General features: G+C 40.5%; 1 protein-coding gene across 1 annotated transcript; it reads right to left on the reverse strand.

Moving 5' to 3' along the window:
• Positions 1-144: 144 nt before the first annotated feature.
• On the reverse strand, positions 145-25,652 carry CCDC174 (coiled-coil domain containing 174). Its single transcript, XM_059161838.1, has 11 exons — positions 25,504-25,652; positions 22,585-22,689; positions 21,839-21,939; positions 16,136-16,194; positions 13,559-13,736; positions 10,278-10,373; positions 9,166-9,308; positions 8,496-8,590; positions 4,224-4,356; positions 2,393-2,539; positions 145-721 (listed from the first exon to the last, which is right to left on the reverse strand). Exons 1-11 carry the CDS (start codon positions 25,543-25,545, stop codon positions 423-425), a joined length of 1,398 nt encoding a protein of 465 aa, XP_059017821.1. The 5' UTR covers positions 25,546-25,652; the 3' UTR covers positions 145-422.
• Positions 25,653-26,089: the final 437 nt, after the last annotated feature.

Consider the following 26,089-nt stretch of genomic DNA (forward strand, 5'->3'; position numbering starts at 1 on the left):
CAAACATGCCTCCTGACAGACGCTCCATCAAGTAATATGGAAGCTGAATCCTTGGAAAAAAGAAAGCTGCATGCCTGTATTTGCAAAAGGAAAGGAATGGAACCTTTAAATCAAATAAGCCAAAGAAGTGGGTAGGAAACAGGATTATAAGCTCCTTAGGGTCATGTTATGACAGCTTACACATAAATCCAGAAGGACAGTTCTTCATATCAATCAGAAAGAAATGAACAGCCAAGTGGCCACAGAATTCCCACAGTACCATTCAGCTTCTTCTTTGCTGACAAATCCAACAGAAGTCTGTATCCTCTAGGGAAAGAACAGGAGGAGAAAGATACAATTCAATCTGTAAAGTTGTATTTTCCCCAATTTGGGAGAAAAAGGCACCATCGTACTATAGACCCAAGCGAGAATGGTTTTGAAGTTCATGTCACTTGTTTATAATATGATATCATATCATCCAGAGTTTCGAAAGTGACTGTGGGGGCTTGTGGTGGGCTGCTGGGGGCAGGAGTGGATGATGTATGTGAAGAACTGGGGTCATGGCTCTGGCCAGAGCACTGTCCTGGATCACTCTGTGCAGGTGCAGATCTGTTCCATGTCTGGCTACCGAAGGTACCAGTTCTCTTTTGACCCACAAAATAATCTGATGGTGGAGCAAACTCAGGATCTCTCTCGGCCCGGAGATCTGCCTGCCTCTTCGACCAGTACCCGAAGGAAAATTCTAGTAAAAATAAAAGAGTATTATTAGAACTGATTACAGAATCAGCTGAACTTTTACCATTACTACTTTTCAATTATTATATATTAAAAGTCAACTCCCATTCTCTGGAGAATAAGGATAGCAATAACATAATACAAGGTCTATGTAATGCCTACAAAAATAAAAGGAAGCAGGCTAAGAAAAGGGAATGCTTACTACCAGATGGGGAATGATTCGAGGAAGGCTCTGTGGAGAAGGCTGGTAGGTTCTGGAAGTATTGCCAAAAAGGCACTAAAATTGTATTTCAGAGAGTAATCTAGAAAAATCAAACCTCAAAACATTTGCTTGACACGATGTAGGTACTTCACAATGAGACACAAACTTTGGCCTTTACGGAGTTTTAGAAGACACAAAAAGACACTTGTCCAAATCTCATTTGGTATTTCAGCTCTGCTTCTAACAGTAGCACTAACCTAAGGCACTCACCTATTTGCCTATCTTTTACTTCAGTCGTGGATCTCACCAGCTCATATAGCATGAGTTAATGTACCATTCTTTTTTTTTTTTTTTAAGATTTTATTTATTTTTTTAACAGAGAGAGCTCAAAAGTCGGCAGAGAGGCAAGCAGAGAAAGGGGGAAGCAGGCTCCCTACTGAGCAGAAGTCTCAATCCCAGGACCCAGAGATCATGACTGAGCCGAAGGCAAAGGCTTAACCCACTGAGCCACCAGGTGCCCCTGCTAATATCCTAATGTAATGATCTCATTTGGAAAGACATAAATCATAGCCTCCAACAAGAAGCTGCTGTGGGCACCATGGTGTACCTACAGGAAATTTTGCATGACCCAACACAACCATATGCAAATCCAAATTAATACTGTGGCACACTGACTATTTTCAACTGAATGCAAAGGAAACTGCTAAAAAACAATCTGAGGGTTTTGAAGGGACGGGGGGTGGGAAGTTGAGTCAGCCTGGTGGTGGGTATTATGAAGGGCACATATTGCATGGAGCACTGGGTGTGGTGCATAAACAATAAATTCTGGTACACTGAAAATAAATTAAAAAAATAAAATTTTTTTTTAAAAAGAGACTGCTAAAAACACAGAGGACATTAAAATATCAAACCTTATAAGATTTTTCAAAAGTGACTCCTGAGAAAGGGCATTCCAAAACTGTAAAGGCACATGAGGGTAGCACAAATTTTAAAAAACTTCACCCAGGGGCACCTGGGTGGCTGAGTGGGTTAAAGCCTCTGCCTTCGGCTCAGGTCGTGATCCCAGGGTCCTGGGATCGAGCCCCACCCATCAGGCTCTCTGCTCGGCAGGGAACCTGCTTCCTCCTCTCTTTGCCTGCTTCTCCTGCCTACCTGTGATCTCTGTCTGTCAAATAAATAAATAAAATCTTAAAAAAAAAAAAAAAAAAACTTTACCCAGTGCTTCTAAAAAATTGTCACTTTGAAATGATGTATTATAGACCCTGGTCTTTTATGATCACACTTTCTAGTGGCCCTGTTTACAAATAAGCTAGTGTCTGGGTCCTAAGAAGAACTCAGCTGAAATTTCTGGAGAATTCCTTAAGCCTCGAGAGACCACAGAGACTCATGAGAATCATACGGAAATGAACGAGAAAAATCTTCTGAGCAAAGCCCATCACTGGAAGGATTTACACCTTGAAGCCCACACCCCTTTACCTTTTCCTCTGTCCCACTCTCGAACATGGGGCACTCCGGGCCTGGTATCCTTCCTCTCCTGAACAATGACTTCTACTTTGCTACTCTGGGCAGCAGTACGTGGAGTTGGCACAGCCTCTGGTTCTGGTGGCAAAGGTCCAATAACATCTGTTTTTTTGCAAGGGAATAACACATTATTATAATAAAGCTTAAAGCTATTTAGAAAATAAACATTAAATAGAACATGCTAATCTTGAGAGTAAAAGTAATAACCAGTATTTAATGAGCACCTATCATGGCCCAGGCAGTGGACTCAGTATCTTGTATACAACAGTTCGTGTAATTCTTGTAATAACCCTAACAAAGTCAGTATTACTATTTTATAATGTAAAAGTAGTACTTCAGTAGTACTATTTTATAAATGAGGAAAATTAAGCTCAGAAATGCCACACAAGGAGAAAATGACAAGAGCCAGGATCCAAACCCAGGTTAGATGAATTTCAAAGTCTCTTTGACTCCCCAGACCAACTGAAGGACCATAAATCCCTAGTAACTCAACTGAAGAATCTCAGACAAAGCAAGGGGATTTAGGGTGATGAAGAGCTGAAGCATGGCAACAGGCTACAGGCTAGTCACTTTGGTCAGATTTTTAAAGAAAATGGGTTTTTAAAAAACCACTGTGGTGGCACTTCACATGTTGTGGAAATGACAGATGTTTAGGAGTAGAGTAAAAATAGAGAAACAGTATGCAGTGCTTAACACATTTCAGGGACCTAGCATCATATAAAATGGCACAGATGACTGCCCAATTCCTCAGTGTTTCTGGTCTCCTTTCAGAGCTAAACTGAAGCTGTGCTCAGAATCAAAAGATGGCCAGTGGCTTGGCACAGGTTTCTGTGAGGGCTGGAGTGGCTGGCATATGCCCCTGATACCCACACACCCCCTTCTTCCTTTTGGGAACAGAACAGCCCCTGTTTCAGTCCGGGGATGCAGCTGCCTCATTGACAGGCCATTCCCCAGCCCCTTATAGCTGTATTCAGGCCAGTGGGATGTAAATGTGTGGGTGGCATGTGCTTTTGATTCACATTCCTAAAGAAGCAGCTGGTTCCTATCCCCTTTTCCCCTTTCCTGGGGCTGGACTGTGAACAGGTGCCAGAGAGCAAGTTTCTGTCCTACAGGTAGAGCACACTCTAGGAATGGCAGATGCAGGAAGAGAGGAGGAAGCTAGGACTGGGTGACCGTCTGGAGCAAGGCTACTACCTGCTTGGAAACCCACCACCTCTAAAGCATTAAAACAGAAAACAGACTTCCATCTTGTGTGAGCTAATCCAGACAGCTTAGCCCCCAGAAGAGGGTAACTCCCGCTGCAGGCAGCAAGCCAGCAGGAACACAGCAAGTAACAGTGTTTCCACTGTGACCTTTCATGAACTGTCCAGACTCAATACCTGTCAATTCTTTTATCTGATTTTGTGAATATACTTCTTCTTTAAAACAAATTAACATGTAATAAACAAAAAAACATACAGCCATAGCAAAAGAAACGTGTGCACAACTAAACTTCATCTTAAAACCTCTCTTCTCTAAGTCTCAGTTACTAAACCATGCCCATCCTCTGAAGTAACACAATGCCCTCTTTGTTAATACTTTTGTCTATAGAAAAAGTTTCTTTGGAGTGTCATCCGGCCCCACTCTGGTTATAAAAACCTACTCCTGGCAGTACCTCAGAGGTACTCTGCTTGCTTAGAGAATAAAATGAAATGGCTCATTTCCATAGCGCCAGTCCTATTTGTTGAGACATCAATGGAACTAAAATTTTTCCTTTTGAAGGTCAGATACATGAACCATGATATACCTCTATTTTCGTCCTCTGCTCCATCTTCTTTTGACTTTTTCATCTTTTTCTGTCGGAGTTTAGCAAGTCTTGCTTCTAACATTGCCTTTCGCTTTTCCTTTATGTTCTCTCGTTTATTTCTCTGATCTGTTGTCTGAATACAAAAGAAAATGAGAACATTTACTGTAAGACAAATTCACAATATTTCTGCTTAAAGGGATAAAATAATTTATTTTAAAAACAGACTAATTAGGGCGCCTGGGTGGCTCAGTGGGTTAAGCCTCTGCCTTCGGCTCAGGTCATGATCCCAGGGTCCTGGGATCGAGTCCCGCATCAGGCTCTCTGCTCAGCAGGGAGCCTGGTTCCTCCTCTCTCTCTCTCTGCCTGCTTCTCTGCCTACTTGTGATCTCTCTCTGTCAAATAAATAAATAAAATCTTTAAAAAAACAAAACAAAAAACCAGACTAATTAATTCATTTTTCATGCCACCTCTGGGAAGCTAGCCTTGAGATCTTCAAAACACAGAGGTCCTCTTATACAAGCCCTCTGGCGTGTTTTCTAAGTTTAGCGAGTATTCACAGAGCATCCTGGAATCTTCACATTCAAGGAAACCAACCAATTCTGTTCCACTCCTTAATCCCTTAAATAAATCCCTTAAATAACTCTCTATTTTCTAACCCAGGCCACTCCAAAAGTACCATATTTAAAACCAAATTTAAAACATCAAAGTTACATAAGTTACTTCTGAGCAGCTATAATTTTAAAGTCTGAAACACCAAAATAGAACAGCAATTACCTTCATGAAACTATAATAGCATACTGATAAATAATAGTGATAAAACTCTCACTATTTGCAGTAGACATGATATTATATATAGAAAACCTTAAAGATGCCACCCAAAAGCTATCAGAATAAACGGCTTCAGTAAAGATGCAGAGTACAGGGGCACCTGGGTGGCTGGCTCAGGTGGTTAGGGATCTGCCTTCAGCTCAGATCATGATCTCATGGTCCTTGGATATAGTCTCACGTCAGGCTCCCTGCTCAGTGGGGAGTCTGCTTCTCCCTTTCCCTCTGTCCCTCAGCCTGCTTGTCCTCTTTTTCTCAAATAAATAAAAATTTTTTAAAAAAGTTACAGGGTACAAAATTAACATAAAAAATCAACACAAAATGTTGTGCTTCTATAGGCTAATAATAAACTATCAGAAAGAGAAATTAAGAAAACATTCCCATTACATCAGAAAGAATAAAATGCCTAGAAATAAATTTAACCAAGGGAAACTATAACACACTGACAAAAGAAACTGAAGACACATAGAACTGGAAAAATACAGCATGCTCATAGATTAGAAGAATTAATATTGATAAAATGTCCATATTACCCAAAGCAATCAAAAGATCTGATGCAATCTCTATCAGAATTGCAACGAATATTTTTCACAATGATAGAAAAAACAACCCTAATATTTATATGGAACCACAAAAGCCTTTGAAGAGCCAAAGCATTCTTGAGAAAGAAGAACAAAAATGGAAGGATCAAGCTGCCTGATTTTGAACTATATTACAAAGCTACAGTAATCAAAACAGTATGATATTGGCATAAAAACAGAGACAGAGATCAGGAGAACACGAAAGGGAGCCCAGAAATAAACCCAAGCATATATGGTCAGTTAATTATGACAGAAGAGCCAGAAGTATGTAATGGGAAAAGGAAAATCTCTTTAAATAAATTGTTGGGAAAACAGGATAGCCACATGCAAAAGAATGAAACTGGACCACTATCTTACGCCATACACAATAATTAACTCAAAATGGACTAAAGACTTGAACATAATAAGATCTGAAACTATCAAACTTCTTGAAGAAAACATAAGCAGTTATCAAACTTCTTGAAGAAAACATAAGCAGTAAGCTCCTTAACATCAGTCTGGGCCATGATTTCTTGGATGTGACACCAAAAGTAAAGGCAACAAAAGCAAAAAATTAACATGTGGGATAACATCTAACTAAAAAGCTTCTGCCCAACAAAAGGAAACCATCAACAAAATGAAAAGACAACTTACTGAACGGGAGCAAATATCTGCAAATCATATTATCTGATAAGGGATTAATACCCAAAATATACTGAGAACTCATACAACACAGTACCCCCGACCCAAAAAAAGTGAGAAAAACTCACAAAAACCAATCCAATTAAAAAACAGGCAGATGGCAAAAACAAAACAAAAACCCAGATGACCTAAATAGACATTTTTCCAAAGAATACACACAGACGGCCAACAGACATATAAACAGATGATGAACATCATTAATCATCAAGAAAATGCAAATCAAAATCACAGTGAGATATCAACCTCACACCTGTTAGAATGACTACTATCAAACAGAAAATAACAAGTATTGACAAAGAGGTAGAAAAAAGGGAACCCTCATGCACTGTTGGTGGGAATGCAAACTGGGACAGTCACAGCAGAAAACAGTATGGAGGTTCCTCAAAAAATTAGAATGGAACTACCATATGATCCAGCAATTCCACTTCTGCATATTTATTTGAAGAAAATGAAAACACTAATTTGAAAGATATCTGCACCCCCATGTTCACTGTAGAATTATAGCCAAGATATGGTAAAAACCTAAGTGTCCATCAATGATGAATAAAGGCATGTGTATTTGTGTATGTGTGTGTGTGTGTGTGTTTATATATATACATATATGTGGAACAGAATATCATTCAGCTCTAAAAAAGAAGGGAAGTTTGCCATTTGAACAACATGGATGGACCTTGAGAGCATTATGCTAAGTGAAATAAGTCAGACAGGAAAAGATAAATACTATATGATCTCACTTATATATGGAATCTAACCTCCACACCCCCAAAAATCTCAAAACATAATCTTATAGATACAGAGAACAGACTGGCAGTTGATAGAACCAGTGGTGGGGGCAGGGTGGGGAATGGGCAAAATGAGTGAAGGGAATCAAAAGGTATTTAAACTTCCACTTATAAAATAAATAAGTCATGTGGATGTAATATAGAACATGGCAACCACAGTTAATAATACTTTAATGCAGGGGCACCTGGGTGTCTCAGTGGGTTAAAGCCTCTGCCTTTGGCTCAGTTCATGGTCTCAGGGTCCTTGGATCAAGCCCTGCATTGGGCTCTCTGCTCAGCGGGGAGCTTCCTCCTCTCTCTGCCTGCCTCTCTGACTACTTGTAATTTCTATCAAATAAATAAATAAAATCTTTAAAAAAAAATACTGTAATGCATATTTGAGAACTGCCAGGAGAGTGGACCTTAAAAGTTCTCATTGAGAGAAAAAAAATTTTATACTATGCGGTGATGGATATTAACTTGACAAAGCAGTAATCATTTCCCAATAGACACAAATACTGAATAATTATGTCATACATCTGAAACTAATAAAATGTTATGTGTCAATTTTATTTCAATTAAAAAGTAGGGGCACCTGGGTGGCTCAGTGTGTTAAAGCCTCTGCCTTCAGCTTTGGGTCATGATCTCAGGGTCCTGCTCAGGGTTCTAGGATCGAGCCCCACACTGAACTCTCTGCTCAGCGGGAAGCCTGCCTCCCCCTCTCTCTCTGCCTACTTGTGATCTCTGCAAATAAATAAATAAAATCTTAAAAAAAAAAAAGTAATAATAAAGTATCTGGTCTATGGCTATAATAGTATTTATTAAATATCAGAAATATCAATCATTCGAAGTTTATTTGATGCACTTCTGTCCATCACTGCTCTGAATATTAACTATGAAATGAATATAGCATTTTTTATTTTTTAAGATTTTATTTATTTGTCAGAGAGAGAGATACCAAATACAAGCAGGAGAAGTAGCAGGCAGAAAAAGCAGCAGACTCCCTGCTGAGCAGGGAGCCCGAAGCAGGACTTGATCCCAGGAGTCTGGGACACCCAGGCGTCCCTAAATATAACATTTCTTAAAAAAGAAAAAAAAGGCCATTCTGAGTACCAATTTAAAAAATAGATTGTGAGATCCCTGGGTGGCTCAGTCAGTTAAGCACCTGCCTTTGGCTCAGATCATAATCTCTGGGTCCTGGGACTGAGCCCCACATCAGGATCCTTGCTCAGCAGAGAGTCTGCTTTCCCCTCTCTGTCTGCCCCTCCATCCACCTGTTCTCATTCTCTCTCTCTCAAATAAATAAGATCTTTAAAAACTGATTTAATTAAATAAATAAATACTAGGTTGTTTTTGTTATGTTGTCTAAAAAGAAACCAACTGCTCAAACACTTCTCAACATCAATTCTGAATTTAATTTTTACCTGTTCACGTAGCATCTCTAATGTTTTCATCTGCTTGCTTCTCAACTCTTTATCTCGAGCGAAAGCAAAATATCCAACACCAAGTTGCCGGGCCTCTGAAATAAGTCAAATTATTCAAAAGATTAGAGTTCCCTGATTAATGAATTAGACTCAGGCTAACTTTCCTACCAAAGCAAAAAGAAACACAGTGATGGGGTGACTGGGTGGATCACTGGGTTAAGCCTCTGCCTTCAGCTCAGGTCATGATCTCAGGGTCCTAGGATTGAGTCCCGTATCAGGATATCTGCTCAACAGGAGCCTGCTTCCCCATCTCTCTCTACCTGCTGCTCTGCCTACTTGTGATCTCTATCAAATAAATAAATAAATAAAATCTTAAAAAAAAAAAGGGAAAGAAACTCAGTGATATCTAGCACAAGTTAGAAAAAAAAAAAAGCAGCTAAGCCAAAAAAATCTCCTCCTCGTGATTAATAGACCCTCTTTTAGAAAGAAATTTCCAATATGAGTATTCTTTAGGCTATGAAGTGAACAAAGGGGATATTTTCAATTTCAAAATTGGAATCTTTTCTTTCTACATAAGAGCTGCTGCTTTATGAATGTTTCCCTTTATGCTTACCATTAGTTCACGATTAAAAAAAAAAAAAAGATTTAAAAAGCTGCAAGATGATCATACCATTTTCACGAATGTCTTCATAATGTATGGGTCCCATTGGCCTTTTCAAGGCCTCTCTTTCTTCTTCCTCCCATTGCTGGCGCTGAAGTTCTTTTCTCATATCTTCAGATAATAAGGTTTTCTCATTAGCAGGACTAACGAAACTAGTAATGGAAAAGAACAAAACTCTTTAGTTCAGAGACATGAGACAGCAATGCTTCAGTTCAGTAGGATGGATCACAGACAAGCAACTCTAGTTGATAAAGAACACAGTTCCTTTCAGAAGTTTCTGACCCAATATCACTGGGAAATTACAAAGAAGGTTTTCACCTTTCTATAATCAAGCAGCCAACTTGTTACAAGAGCACACCAGGATCTTTTCTCGGCGCTTGAGACAAATCCATTTCCTTCCCACCCTGGCTCAGGGAAGGAGGAACCTGAGCCGCCTCTGCATAGTCACCTGCCCAGTACAGAGGAGGCTGCATAATGTTACTGCCCAGGCACACCTCACGGCCTCTGTCAGACAGCTCAGGGCTTCTTCATTTCCTTCCTTGCACTGAGCCCAGGCCTATCTGAACCTGAAGGATTTGGATACAGTGCACCTTCTCCCACCATTTTCCTCATAAAAACTGCCCTTGGTGAGGGGAATTTTATTCCCTCGAGCATAGGAGCAAGTTATCTCTTCGATGTGTCTTGGCCCCTGTAGAAAAAAATCTAGCTATCAGGCCCTTCAAAATACAAAAATGTACAAAGAAAAAGTTAATAGACTAACAACCTCTCTGCTCCCACTAGGAACCTAGTATATATTCCTAAACACCTTTCTCCACAGAGGCAGGTTTGTTGGATTGGGTTTATTCTCTATTTTTCGTTCTGATATCCAACACCCCTCCAAGTAAACAGATCCATTTTAGTAGCCACACAGTATGGATGATCGACTACTCAGGTTGTCCCAAGTGTGGACTGTGTACGTACCTAGCCACAAAAGAGCACCTCAGTAGATATTTTTATATGTTAAGAAGAGAACCTCCTCATTGGACCATCAAAGATAATAAACTAAAAGCAGCCTCACTCAAAAACAATCCTCGTGTCTGCATTTCAGAACCCAGGCAAAGCCTCACATATCACATACTTACAGCCTCCCTTGAAGATTTTTATCCATTTCCAGCAAATCTGGCAAATCCTTTTTCATACAGCGCCGAGATCGCCCCAAAGAATCCACATAATCCACCCTGAAATAAAAGTGAAAACATGTGAAGGCAGCTTTGTACATGACATATGGTTCCTTAAAGTTAGGGAGTTGGTGCACAGTAAAAAAATTAATGTAAGCCTCACTACCAAGAAAAACCCTCCACCTGAGAGACCATTACTACTGATAAGAAAATGCTTTTAAAGTTTAAAGTTGACACACAATAAACTCATTATGCCCTTTATTAAACCCTAAGTTTAGAAACTGCAGAAAATGACTGATCATGTATATCTGATTTCAAAAATTAATAACCCATACAGACCCCTGCTGCAACATCTCAGAACTGACTTCAATCTGGTTTAGACAATTTCACATATTTTATTAGCATCAGAAAAACTGAGCTCTGTACCATTTTCAACGTGTTCATTTTCTCAGTCTTCCCAAATTTCACTTTTTATTCTTTTATTTCTTCTAATTGGTACATTTCTTTCCAATTAGAAATTTCTCAAGTCATGATATTTTGAGGACCCATTAATTAGAGGGAAGCAAAGCAACACGCATTTTGTACTGCAAAAGCATCTTAGCGGTGGGCCAGTCTATTATCTTTCACTCTCAGTTCCTCTTTCCTCATCTTTGCCCAAACTAGACAGCCAAGGGAACCAGGCAGATGGAAAGGCAAAATGAAAGACCAACTTCCCACAACAGGAAATATGGACAGATTTTCATGGAAAACATTTTAATTGCACCATGATGCAACAGATTTTTTTTTTTTATTGCTTAATTATGGGAAAGTAATTTCCCATTTTTGTGCTAAATACACAGAAAGGGGTCAGTATTGATAGTGCAGCTCAAGGTCAGAGTCTCACATATGTGGCTTTGCTTTTGTTGGCCATTTCTTTCCTCTTACACATGCTGATTCCAATTGTTAGCTCATGATTTGAAAACAATGTTGGAGAATCTATTACTATTGTCCTAACACTGCTTACCACAAGAAATAAAACCTCCAACTCTAGAAAGCAGTTTCATTCTTCCTCCCTACCCCCCACTTTTTCTAATGAACCGAAAAAGAAAATCATCTAGCCAGATGGTCTGAGTAATTATTTACAATATTTTTTGCAGCAAGATTTTCCACCACCTGGAACTTAACTACCAAAAGGATTTTACAACTAGTTACAATTCTGGAGCTTAATTTAAAAACAAAAAAAGCGTTAGAACTGCTTGCAGTGCGTCTTCCTTCACCATATGGTGGCATGTGACACCTTCAATTGCCCTCCAAACTCTTCAAATCACTGACAAATTGCTTGTAATCACACGGCATTAGTAAGGGGGAAAAAAAAAACATTAAACCTTTCAGAGGAGATGAGATTTCTGCTATGAAAAGCAATCATAGGCTATTCTGTTTCTGGAGAAGGTCTCTAAAATGTACAGATCCCATCAAAACAGAAGTGGCAAGACAGTAGTCAGCAAGTGCTCTGTGTAATCAGCAATCACGGAGCAAGCCCCAGGGAAACAATTACTTGAGGTACAAGAATAATAAAGGACAACTCAGAGTCATGTCATCTTCAATGAGCTCCAAGGGGGGAAGTTATGGCACATGCCCATGAAACACTTCCTAAAAATAGCAGGATGGATGTGAAAAGGATCCAAAGTTTGTCTCACATCTTTTTCTGGTAATGAGGCTAGTTGTGTGCCAGTACTAAAGAAGAGGTAAGACCCAAAGGAACTGGAAGCGCATCTAAGCACTACCAGGGTCCGGGTGAGGGAGAATTCACTCACATGAAAACAAAGAGGAAAAGCATCAGTGGGAGTAACTGCATTGTACGTGCTTCTCTTTGGGTTGCTTGTAGCAAGTATGCAGCCAGAAGACCTCGCCCCAAGATAAATTTTTAGAAAGCAGCTAAGCAAAATACGTGTTCTATCCCAATGTGAATGTTATCTCTGGGCCACTGGGGACACCCCGGGTATTACAAAGATTCGAGGTCCCTGTGATCCTCAGCAGCTGGCACTGCTCTCACACTCAGAACCCACCCCTGCCAGCAGGGCCAATGGCTGACCAAAGGTCAAATGCTGCAAACCATCCTAATACAGTCTCTAATAAAGACCCCAATAATGAGGCTATCTGAGCCTGGAAGGGAAGATGGGTAGGCTCTGCACAGGCAGTAGGGTGGGCAGGCAGGGTTAGTACCAGTCTTACAGTGTTAAGAAGAGAAAATTCCCTTCGGATGATTTCATTCTGGTCTCTTATTGATGTATCAGTCTCATAAAGAAAAGACAAGTTTGGCTTCCCCATCATTCACCTACATGTAGATAAAATTCAGGATAATTTCAACAAAAATTTACCAAATGCCCGCTTATTCCCCACAGACAGCAGTTTCTTGGGTAGCTCAGAATACGCTTGACTTCCTGAAGGGAGTTGAAGGCAACACAATCACCTGTTTTATAGGTGAGGAAACCGAGCCTCAGCAAGGATGGAACTTGATCATGGTCAAGTGGTCATGTTACCACGGAAAGATGGAGCCAGTGTTACACAGGTCCAAGGTCCCCAGTGCCTATACCACGCTGCCAGATAATGTCCCAGTCACAGGTAAGGTTTACTGGACCAGCTCTGTCTGCCTCTTTTCTATGGAAATGAACATCACCACCAGCTAGACAGTGACTCATCATGTCTGAATAATGGCATGGGCAACCTGGGTAACAAAAGAACATGCTTCTGTCTAAACAACTCTTCCATGCCAATGAAACAGGTGTATTAATGCCTTTTATACTTGGCTATCTTGTGATTACTTCTTCTTCAGAGTTATTATTTCTGCATCTGTAAATCCAATCTTAAAAGAAAGAAAACTGGGGAACAATAAGGAAAAATGGTTTGACAACATCCAAACAAATACACTTTTGGAAAATAAATACAAGTCGGGGTGCCTAACTGGCTCGTCGATAGAGCAAGGGACTCTTAATCTTGGGGTTGTGAGTTAGAGCCTCATGTTGGGTGTACAGACTACTTTAAAAAAAAAAAAAAAAAGCGTGGTTGGGCTATGGACACAGGGAAGGTATGTGCTATAGTGAGTGCTGTGAAGTGTGTAAACCTGGCGATTCACAGACCTGTACCCCTGGGGCTAATAATACATTATATGTTAATAAAAAAAATTTTTTTTAATTAAAAAAAAAGAAAAAAAGGTAAACACAAGTCTGAGAATGTTAACATGACCAAACTGTGTCATTATCACCAACCATTCTTCACTGGGGTCCTGGGGAGGAGGTATATCTTTTTCAGAAAGATTTTCTTCATCATCATCTCTTTCTGCTGCCTTTCTAGAATCTCTATTGGCACCAAACACCTCCATTTCTTTGTGTTTATCTATGATCTTCTGAGTGAAATCCACAAGGTACAAATCTTCCACTTCTTCATCTAAGACAGAAAAATCAATTTTCAGATTTTTTTTTTTGAAGATTTTATTTATTTATTTAACAGAGAGAGACACAGTGAGAGAGGGAACACAAGCCAGGGGAGTGAGAGAGGGAGAAGCAGACCCCCCGTCCAGCAGGGAACCCAATGCAGGACTCTATCCTAGGACCTTGGGATCATGACCTGAGCTCAAGGCAGTCACTTAACGACTCAGCCACCCAGGTGCCCCAATTTTTAGATTTTTGACATTCTTTTCAAAGCAGATGGAACTGCTATGAAGTGGTCACAGTCACCACTGGGCAGCTAGCCCTGGACAGTTGACTAGTGGATGCATTCACTACCTCCTCCTCCCCCTAAACACTTCAAAGACACAGAGCCATCACGGACCTCACGGGGAAGCAGCAAACAGGCCATCAGAAACACAGACCACACAAAAAATTCTTACAAGTGCTTAAAGTCTTCTGTTGACCCATCAATAGGATGAGTGAGCAATACGGTCTCAGAATGCAATTTTAAGATCAAACCATTTGATCTCAAGAGACCTGTCCACCCAGTGACATGTCGATGCAGAACTACAGTGATCATGTTGCCGGACCGGAGCAACAGACCTTTGTTGCTACGTATTCCTCCCCCAAGGGGCTACCTTACTTAACCCTAATTACACTGCGGTGGTACGGTGTTTTAAGCATCACTGTATAGGGTAAACAAAGTCATCTGAATTCTTTTCAACTCAACGAACAGCACTTTCAGGCAAGGCATGGTGCCAGGATCTGCAGGGCACACAGAGACGTGTGGCTTGTGACCTGCCTGAGCTAATACACTGGAAGTTAAATAACACTCCATGACTTTAATTTAGCCCAGGACAGTTGACGTACTCACAGTAAGGCTGATGTGAAGTGTCACTACGCTGGATTTTATAGAGCTGCTCCAGTTTTTCTGAGGACTGTATTGTGCTGTACGGGGCAGATACTATCCTAGTATCTGGTGTTAAGCCCCAGCATACAGGGGAGAATAACTGAGGCTCAAAACTCAACTTGCCCAAACACACAGGGACACGATGCCCATCATAAGATAAGCCTGCTGTTTCGGACCACATCCCCACATCCACAGGCCTTTGGACCTGGTCTCTAGAGTAACAGTACAAGTCAAGTCTGAATCAAAAGTAAAAGATTTTAATTTTTCTTAAAGCCACAACATAACTCACATGACCAAGAGATGTACTTTCCCAGAGCAGAGTTGTAAGACCACATAATAGTGAGGCCTCCTGGTTAACGGACACCCTGCTGCTTCTTAAGGAAGAAGACAGGGCCCCTCTGCTGTACCCTAGCTTAATTTAAGAGTGCCTGACTCTCCCACACGGGGCTTAAGTGCCATGCAGGGTACATGCCTCTGCCATCCGGGAAGAGGGAGTTTGGCTGTATGGGTAGCCAACGACCAGGGTTCCAGCCCTGCCTCTCCTGCTGCCCCACTGCCCCCTTTTCCAGCTCACTGGGCCTAGTCACACTAATCCGTTCTGCCAACACTGGCCCTCTCCTCCCTCTGCAGATCTGCTCTCACCACTCTCCCCCTGCAGAATCCTTTCTCCAGCTATTCAAAGCCTTTAAGACCCTATCAGAGCCTACCTTCTCCCTAAGAACTTCCCCAAATGCCTTTTGGCAATAAAATACACACTGCCTTGTAAAATCTCTTCTACTGGGGTGCCTAACTGGCTCAGTCGGTTACGTGTCTGCTTTCAGCTCAGGTCATGATCCCAGGGTCCTGGGATCAAGCCCCGCATCAGTCCCCCTGCTCGGCAGGGAGTCTGCTTCTCCCTCTGCTCCTCCCACTCTCTCTCTCTCTCTGTCAAATAAAAGAAAATAAAATCTTAAAAAAATAATAAAATAATAAAATAAAATCTCTTTACTCCTATCTAAATGTAGACTGGGTTTTACTTTTCTGGACAGTATGAGGAAAGGGGGATCTTTTTATTATTTTAGAAGCAATTACAGGCACATCACAGAAAAAACAAAAAACAGAGAAAAGGAAAGATAACTTCAACACCCTGTATACCCATAACCCCCTCCTAATCTTTTTTAACATAGCTATAATAGTTTATAATGGTAGTCTCTTTGGACCTTGTTTCCTACCTTTCTTTTGCACCACTGGCCTCCATTGATGATGACCCCCTTGAGGGCAGAGGCAGAGAATCTTGTTTGTTCCCTCAGAGCACTTAACATAGCCTGGTACACGCTGGGCAATCAGCAATTATTGCAGATTTTCTGGTCTCGCCAGCACAGGAAGTAATCTGTATTATTCCTTAAATTTCCTCCCCGTTCTTATGGTTATTTTAACAAATAACAAAATATTATAGGGCTGTATGAGTTACAGAAAATAGAGAAGTATAAATAAATTATTGTATTTACCTATAAAGTCTCCTTTAGTCATTTTTTCATATAATTTGGCTTTTTCTTCCAATTTCTCCCTAGAATAAAAAAAAGACAAGTATTAGAAATGGTCCAACACCTGCCATTCCTGCTAATCCTGTCTGACTGTGACGCCCTGCACCAGAGAAACCCAGTCTGATGGTGCAGCAGCTGTAACTTGAGCTGACTGCTCCACCTTAAGGGGATACTCAGATCCAGTGACACCTGATTTGCCAACTAAATGTCAGACCCATGTTTCTGTTATTCATGACTGTATCCCAGGGCCTACAACAATGCCTGGCACAAGTTCTCAATCAGTACCTGAAAATAAATAATGAAGTAAGATTCCAGATGCAAATGCAAAGTGCAACCTGAATTAAATACCAAAAAAAAAAAAAAAAAAGGAGATATTTAAACAAAAACATTTTCTATATACAACCTTCTAGACAGATCACCAAATTCAATGTAAACTCTTTGCATTACTGTTTTCAGACAAGGGTCCCTGATCATCTATGGCTTATTAGGCTTCTCTAAGGGGGCTAAAGACCAACTTCTTATAAGTCTCTTAAAAATACAATACCTGACAAATGAGTGATCTGATGGGGCACGTGCACCCGAATGCTTATAGAAGCAATGTCCACAATAGCCAAACTATGGAAAGAGCCCAAATGTCCACGAGATGAATGGATAAAGAAGATGTGGTATATATACACAATGGAATACTATGCAGGCATCAAAAGAAATGAAATCTTGCTGTTTGCAATGACATGGATGAAACTAGAGGGTTATTATGCTAAGCAAAATAAGTCAATCAGAGAGAGACAATTACCATATGATCTCACTCATGGGTAGAATTTAAGAAATAAAACACAATCATAGAAAAGAGAGGAAAAAATAAAACAAGAGGGGCGCCTGGGTGGCTCAGTGGGTTGGGCCTCTGCCTTCGGCTCAGGTCGTGATCTCAGGGTCCTGGGATTGAGCCCTGCATAGGGCTCCCTCCTTGGCGGGAGGCCTGCTTCCCCTTCTCTCTCTCTGCCTGCCTCTCTGCCTACTTGTGATCTCTCTCTGTCAAATATAAATAAAATCCTTTAAAAAAAAAAAAAAAAAGACAAAACCAGAGAGGGAGACAAACCATGAGAGACTCAATCATAAGAAACAAACTGAGGGTTGCTGGAGGGGAGGGGGATGGATGGATGGTGTAACTGGGTGATGGAGGGCATGTGATGTAATGAGCACTGGGTATTATACAAGACTGGTGAATCACAGACCTATCCCTCTGAAACCAATAATACATTATATGTAAACTAATTGAATTTAAAGAATGTTATATATATATATATATATATATATGATATCTGTTTTATACAGAGCATGAATAATTTATTCATGACACATAGCTAATAAAAAACAAACATCAGCCCTGGTATTTCAATAAAGCCGCCTCTCTGCTCATGTTAATTCTGGTGACATTTATTTTTTAGTGGACACAGACTAAGACAGCTGGCAATTCTTTATTCTAGAAATACTTAATGATGGTAAAGAGAAGTCCCAAAAAGGTCACCTGAGCTTTTGCTTGTGAGGAATCACACTTAATCACAATGGAAAACTCCATTTCTTTTTCTTTTCTCTTAAAGATTTTATTTATTTGACAGGGAGAGAGATCACAAGTAGGCACAGAGGCAGGCAGAGTGAGGGGGAAGCAGGTTCCCTGCTGAGCAGAGAGCCCAACGTGGGGCTCCATCCCAGGACCCTGAGATCATGACCTGAGCTGAAGGCAGAGGCTTAACCCATTGAGCCACCCAGGCGCCCCAGAAAATTTCATTTCTAATGGCATTCTGAGACAATAAAGTCCCTTGGTCACAGAGCTATGTGCTCTGGAACAAATTACTTCAAATTACTTCACCTTTCTTGTAGTCCCAATTCCTAAATCTGGAATAGATGAAAAAAAAACACCACTGCCTCTTAGGATTATCACGGAGAGTACCCAGACCACACACGAAAGCATGCCGTCAGTTATGTCATCTGCTTCTCTGCCATCTGGGTCAGAAAGAGTCCTCTCCCATTTTGCACATTCATTCAAAAAGTACTGCTTCCATGCCTCCTTCCTTCCCCACACTCACATAGTTCTTCTTATAGAAGGGGAGAAGGACAATAATAAATCAATGAGAATGAGGATTTTGGACAAGGGCTGAGAAGGGGAGGAAATAAAAGCAGCTGTCACCACCGGAGGCCCTTCAACTTCCAAAAGGTTAACTTGCCCTACATCAGGGGGACTTACTGTAATAATCTGTGTAGAATCTTACTGTTTCCATGAAAATAACACTTTAATTAAAAAACAAAACACATAGAGCAGGCATCAGAACAGAGTAACTGGTGGACACTAGAAAAGGTAGCCGGGGGAAACCTCTTTGAAGGTGACATTTGAGCTAAGGCCTAGAGAGCAAGAAGTCCACCATGACAGGATCTTGGGAAGAAAGCAAGTGAGGCAGAGTAAAGAGGAGGTGGGAATGAGCTCAATATGTTCAAGCAGAGACCAGAGCTGTGGAGGATGCTGAGCACAGGAGAGAGAGGCACAAAATAAGGACAGAGTAAGGCAGGTACATCAACATGTGAGAAAGGATATGGAGTATGGATACAGTAACAGAATATGGCAGGAGAGTCTACAAGTGAGTAATGGAGATCAAGGAAGATGTACTGAGAAATGGCCACTGGATTTAGTAGATGAGGAAGTAATTAGAGACTTCAAAGAAAAATTTCTTCAGTAAGATGGAATTCAGAGGGCAAGAGTATGGAATACTTATCTGGAATCACTATGTGCCAGACACTATGTATCTCCTTTAATCCCTCAAGAGCTCCATAAGCTGAGTAGACACCACCTCACTACATAGATAAGAAAAGTCTCAATGGAGAAGTAACTTGCCTAAGGCCTTATACCTTTCTGGAACTGCCCCTGTCTGTTCTGAGCTCTGGGAGACTCAGAAATCCTGCCAACCAAGGAAAGACTTGACCCCTCACAAGTGCAGAGAAGCCAAAGTATTACATTAACAGGTCACTGGACAGAAAAAAATCATAGCAAAGTATCTGGGAAAACATTTACCAATGTATAAACGAAACTTTACTCTTCAACAAATTAGATTTCTGAGAATATGTCCAGGAGGTGAGAAAGATGTCTCAAAAATTAATATACCCCAAGTCTGCTGGGAATAGTTCAATGCAAAGAAAAACAGTGTCCCAAATGTGCTAATATTCTCTTTTTTTCAGACCCAGAAGAGTTGAGCAACCTTAGTGACCACTGTTTGCAACTGCACTTTTTATTATGCAATAAATCAAAAGCACATGAGTCATGACAGACATTAAAACTTGGGATTCTCAGGGTGCCTGGGTGGCTCAGTGGGTTAAGCGTCTGCCTTCGGCTCAGGTCATCTCAGGGTCCTCGGATCAAGCCCCATATCAGGCTCTCTGCTCAGCAGGGAGCCTGCTTCCCCCCACTCCCGCCTGCCGCTCTGCCTACTTATGATCTATCAAATAAATTAAATTAAATTTAAAAAAAGAACAAAGATGATCATTTCATTAAAAAAAAAACTTGGGGGGCGCCTGGGTGGCTCAGTGGCTTAAGCCGCTGCCTTCGGCTCGGGTCATGATCTCAGGGATCTGGAATCAAGCCCCGAATCGGGCTCTCTGCTCCACAGGGAGCCTGCTTCCCTCTCTCTCTCTCTCTGCCTGGCTCTCTGCCTACTTGTGATCTCTGTCTGTCAAATAAATAAATAAAAAATCTTTAAAAAAAAAAAAAATGGGGGATTCTCTCTAAATCTAGGGTGACACTGCAAATAAGGGAGAGTTCTTCTTTACAGAGGAATGCCAGTTAATAAATGGAATGAAAATAAAGATAAAGATAGAATAAAGAATTAGAAAAATCATCACTTAGAAATCACCAATATAATAACTATGTGGAAATATGTTGGTGAACAAGATATTCATAATCTCAGTTTCCCTCCTTAGATTATGAATTACAAATGGGGAAGAGCACCTTTACAGTGGAAAAATCTAGCAGGCCTTTCTTAACCAAGTGATCAACCTTCATCACCAATAACAACTCAAACGGACACTGTGAGCCTCCTACTGTGATCCAATAGGAAGAACACATCATATACATTTTATTCTTTTTTTTTTTTTTAAAGATTTTATTTATTTATTTGACAGAGAGAAATCACAAGTAGTTGGAGAGGCAGGTAGAGAGAGAGAGAGGAGGAAGCAGGCTCCCTGCTGAGCAGAGAGCCCCATGCGGGACTCGATCCCAGGACCCTGAGATCATGACCTGAGCCGAAGGCAGCGGCTTAACCCACTGAGCCACCCAGGCGCCCATATACATTTTATTCTTAACCAAAAACAGTTAACGTGACTGTAATCATACACTGCAGAGCAACAGGTCTGGACTCTTCAAGAACAGCAATGGGATAACAGACAAGAAAAAGGCCTGGGAATTAGTCTAGATTAAAGGAGTCTAAAGAAATACACCATCCGGGCTGCTTGGCTGGCTTAGTTGGAGGTGTGTACAATTCTTGATCTCAGGGTTGTGAGTTTGAGCCCCACGTCAGGTCTAGAGATTACTCAAGAAAAAAATAAATTAACTTAAAAAAAAAAAAAAAGTTGTGCTATAAACAAAATTTCTCCCCCTTAAAAGAGAAAAATAAAGAAAAATATGAAAACTAAATGCAATGTGCAATCTTTGAATTCTGGATTAAATTAAAAAACAAAACAAAACTATGAAGGACTTAACTGTACCAGGATAACTGGTGAACTCTGCCTATATACCATAAAATAGATAATATTATTTTATTAGTATTAAATTTTATGGGTATGATAGCATTATTATAGTGATGTAGGACAACATCCTTGTTCTTGGGAGATATATACTGAAATATTTTGAGGCAAAGTATCATGATGTTTACCAAAGTTTCTCTACGTACACATACACCAAGGCAGGGGAGAGAGAGAGAAGCAAAAACAAACGAGGAAAAACATTAATTGGTGAACTTAGGTAAAGAATATTAGAAGAGGGGCGCCTGGGTGGCTCAGTGGGTTAAAGCCTCTGCCTTCGGCTCAGGTCATGATCTCAGGGTCCTGGAATCAAGCCCCGCATCGGGCTCTCTGCTCCGCAGGGAGCCTGCTTCCCTCTCTCTCTCTCTCTCTCTCTGCCTGCCTCTCTGCCTACTTGTGATCTTTGTCTGTCAAATAAATAAATAAAATCTTAAAAAAAAAAAAGAATATTAGAAGATTCACCGTGCTCTTCTTTCAACTATTTTGTTGTTTTCAAGTTTTTCAAAATAAAAAGGGGGATAATTTAGTTTCTAAATGCTACTGTAATATTACCTAGTAGCCCAGAACCACACCACTATGTGGACACTTCTTAAACACTTGATGACCATCTTAGTGCCCATTAAAGGCTCAAAGTGGGAGCCTTGAAAACTTGATGATGAAAACTTGTTTCATCTTTCAGACTGAGGTTATGTCTTCTCTTTTTATAAGACTACAAATACATCTGCAAATTATATTATTTTCAGTGTCTATTTTATATTTATAGAACATATGGCTGAAAAAATGACAAAATTAAAACTGTTTAACCCAGAAGTGTAAAAGTGGAACTCTCACTTCTCTGCTTGAGTAGCCCCAGAGGCAACTATAGTTAGCACAGCTTAACTTTACCTTGCTTTGTCTAAAGTCTTCTGTTCCTCGATCTTCTGTTCTGTATCCTTCTCAGCTCGATTTGAAACTCCTGCATTCTGTTTGCTCCAGATACTGGGTTTCTGGAGCATATTTATTTAAAAAGACAAAACAGAACCAAGTGATTGCAAAAAAAATCTCTACTTACGCATCAGAAGAAAAACGATTAACCTTACGAATCTATGAAGAAAACTAGATATGAGAGCCAACCTTTGTCATGCAGACAAACTATACAAGGAAAAGCTAGTGCTGAAAAAAAAAGCCCTAAATTATATAAAGAATTCCTTTACACGTCTACAGAATTACTTATCTCTTATCTCCTGAATGATTACACTTAATTCGATAGATTAATAGAAGTGATAAATACCATAACCTAGTCACAACTCTTAAAGACCCTGATATTTTCTACTATATTACTGTATCATCTAATTGTTTATCTGTTTGTATTAATAATACCTATACAGCTGATCTTTCCTAAGAATGTACACAAACCACTAATTAAAACACGCACTCTTGCAAAAGAAGTGCTGCATAATTACAGTATTATAATGTGCTTTTAAATGCTCTAATTTCTATTTTAATATAAAACATTTTATGCAGATGTTCAACTACCAGGGATTTTCTCTTAATTTTTATATGTAGCAGAGAAGGACATTTTCAAAAAACCTAGGTATGGTATAATTTCCCCATGTTTAGAATTAATGGAGATAACCAGATCTTATTTTTACCTTATTAGTTGTTTTTGGTTTTCCCAAAACTCCGGAATCTTTTAGAAGTTTTTCTTGTTTGAATTCTTCTTGTTTTCGGAAGAGTTCAGCCTTAAGGTCTACCAACTAGAATAAAACCAATGAGCAAACATTTAGTTAATTCTAATGAGTGACTAGATTTCCAAATTATTCTAATTCTCAAAGCAAAATTTAAAGTTCCTATAAATGCACAAAAATGGATACAAAATTAAATGTCTCTGAATTCATAATCCAGTACAAAATAAAACCAAGTCTACAGCATTCCAGTTCTCTTGGTAATATATTTCTACCCTAACCTTCAATACTGGGCTAAGGAGAAGGTGATTAAGCAAAGTAAATGAAGTCTGCACTTGTTAGATTCAGATTGAACTAATAACTTTAAGGGGCATCTGTGTGGCTCAGTCGGTTAAACAGCTGCCTTCGGCTCAGATTATAATCTCAGGGTCCTGGGATCGAGTCCCACATCAGGTTCCTTGCTCAGCGGGAAGCCTGCTGTTCCTCCTGCTTGTGCTTTCTCTCTGACAAATAAATTATTTTTTAAAAATGAACTAACAATTTAAAATACCTTCTCTATGCCTGACATTTTACTTGGCTTTTTTATACTGTAACCTCATTTAATCATCACAATTTATTATTTCTGCAGAAAAATATCTTTGTTCATCAACTATCTGAGCACTAAAGAGCAGGATACAAACATGAAATACACACTCCCATGCCTCAAAGAGTTACAACCTAATTTTTTAAAAAAAAAGATAACTTATAATATCAGTAAAATGTAATAAATGACTTTAAGAGTGAAAGAAAACAGGGACACCTGACTGGCTCAAGTGGGTGAAGCATGAGACTCTTGATCTTGGGTTGTGAGTTCCAGCCTCACATTGTATGTAGAGATTACTTAAAAATAAAATCTTTAAAAAGGGGTGGTGGTGGTGGAATAAAAAGCACAGAAGTTCAGCTACAGGGGCATTTCCTTCTGTCCACAGTGATCAGAGACAGCCTTGAGCCGAGCTTTAAACGATAGGCAAGGGGAGTGTGACTGGCTCCGTCAGAAGAGAGCACAACTCCTAGATCTCAGGGTATGAGTTTCAGGCTGATGTTGGGTGTAGAGATTACTTAAATAAATAAACTTTTAGGGACGCCTGGGTGGCTCAGTGGGTTAAGCCGCTGCCTTCGGCTCAGGTCATGATCTCAGGGTCCTGGGATCGAGTCCCGCATCGGGCTCTCTGCTCAGCAGGGAGCCTGCTTCCCTTCCTCTCTCTCTGCCTGCCTCTCCATCTACTTGTGATTTCTCTCTGTCAAATAAATAAATAAAATCTTAAAAATAAATAAATAAATAAATAAACTTTTAAGAAAAACATCGGCAAGATTTCAACAGTTAGAAATAAAGTGGACTGAGTGAATGAGAAGATCTCCAGGTTTATGTATGTTCTGGAAACTCTAAGTTTGGTTGAATCACTGGGTTCAAAAACAGGAAAGAACAGGGCTCCTGGGTGAATATCCATGCCTACCTCTCACTTATACCTATCACCACTGTCTACTCTGCAAAGAAATACAAAATGCCAGTTCCTTTTTTAAAGGTCCAGATACAGCTCCCTATAAATCAGATACTTATAGAACCCAGCATCACAGACTGACTTTTAAGGGAAATCAAAATGACTGAGTTCAATGATTTCTATTTTGGAAGACACCAATTTAAAAGCAGCCTTGGCAGAGATTTAATAATGCTAAGGGCAGTTTCATCCTAAGACCTAATACCCTAAGTTTCTAAACACAAGAACTTTGGTTCCTTCTTCTGAGTCTTCTTAACTGCAACAATTTTATAGCCACACATTTTCCTCTTCTATGACCACTTTTGAGTTTTAAGAGGAAGATGCGCTGAGTACTGTCCATTTCCAGATGGCATTTCTACGATGGCTATGGCTTATTTTAACCTGACAGATAGAATAACCTTAATATTTACAGCTTTTTGGTTCCTTATGCTGAACCATAATAACTAGGACTAATTTTCAATATGAGACTAGAAAAAGAGATCCGAATATTGGGACACGTAGTAGTTTTCCTTTGCAGTCCTTTTGCATCCTAATACTTTGCAGTAAACTGAAGATTAAATCAAATATTAGGCAATTTGCTCTGATGTAACAGAAAAGGCAATAGCTTTGGTGAGGAATAGCCTGAGTGCACCAGTTCTATCTCTAAGAATTCTGTATGTAAGCTGGGAATAGCCACCTCCTTTACTGGGCCTCAAATTTATCAGCTATAAAACACGGATATTAATAGCACCTACTCCCTAATGCAGTTGGGAGAATTCAATGAGATAGTGCACAGAAACGTACTCGAGCAGGTTTTCTCCCTAGAAGTAAGTAACTAATTTAACAAAAACTGCTTACATCCCGCTAGACCTTACAACCCGCGGGCACTGCAACCTATGGGTGCATTCACACTGTTTAGCTCCTGGTCGGGACGCTGGGCGCTCTCGGATCCCCGGGAATAAGTCACCCTCCCTCATGTTCTGGGAGACCCCTTCTAGTCCGTGGAGTGGAAAGGAAACGAGGAAGGCGGTTTGTGCCTGTACAGCAAGCACAGAGGGAGACAGGACTGGCAAGGAGGCCTGGCCGGGTTGCCGCAGGGGGAAGGCAGGGGCACTCAAACAGGAAAAGACACCAGGTTCAGGTCTGTATCTAAAGAGGGAATCCTGGTCCTGTATCCGAGGGGAGAAGCCAAGTACCGCGTCCGGTAAGTAAGAAAGTCGGCCCGAGTCCCCATCCGAGAAAAGCCAGGTCCGAGTTCCTGTTTGAGGGAAGGCCAGGTCTGGGTCTCCCGAGTGAAGAAACAAGGTCGAGATTCTTGTCTACTGGAGATGAGAACTCGGAGCCCCGTAGCATCACCTGTACCCGCACTCACCGAGGAGGCCGTAACATCCAAAGGCTTTTTCCTCCGGTCCATTCTGCCACCAGCGTGTCTCAGCAAAAAGCTGGAGCCGGCAATGTCTCCCGCAGGCCTCAAATGCCTGCGTTCCGCACAACCGGAAGAGTCTGTAATAATAGCGACGGTAAGTATGCGACGCCGGCGCCATCTTGGAAAGGTCAGATGTTGTCTGTATTGCACCTGCCACCATTTTGAGAGAGTCAAAGAATGCCCAGTGTTAAGGCCATCTTGAAGAAAGAGAAAGGATAACAAGAGTTAGTGTTGGCGCCATCTTGAGAAGGGCGAATGCCGCTTTCGAGCAATGGGCGCCATCTTGAGTGGGGCGGATTTTGGGGTTGGGGTGGCGCCATCTTGGGGAGGGCATAGTGACCACAAATATTCTTCGTGGTGAAAAGAAAGGCGGGTTGGTAGGACTGGAAAGATCTAAATGCCTTTAGAAGATCTGCAGTATGACTGGCACTGTCTGGTGCTTCTCACAGGTTAACTTATCTAGTTCTCACAAGAACCATATGTGATTATATTATAGAAGATTATTATATTACTCTTGGTAGAAATAACAATA

This window comes from Mustela lutreola, chromosome 2 (genome assembly GCF_030435805.1).
Source record: "Mustela lutreola isolate mMusLut2 chromosome 2, mMusLut2.pri, whole genome shotgun sequence".
Lineage (NCBI taxonomy): Eukaryota > Metazoa > Chordata > Mammalia > Carnivora > Mustelidae > Mustela > Mustela lutreola.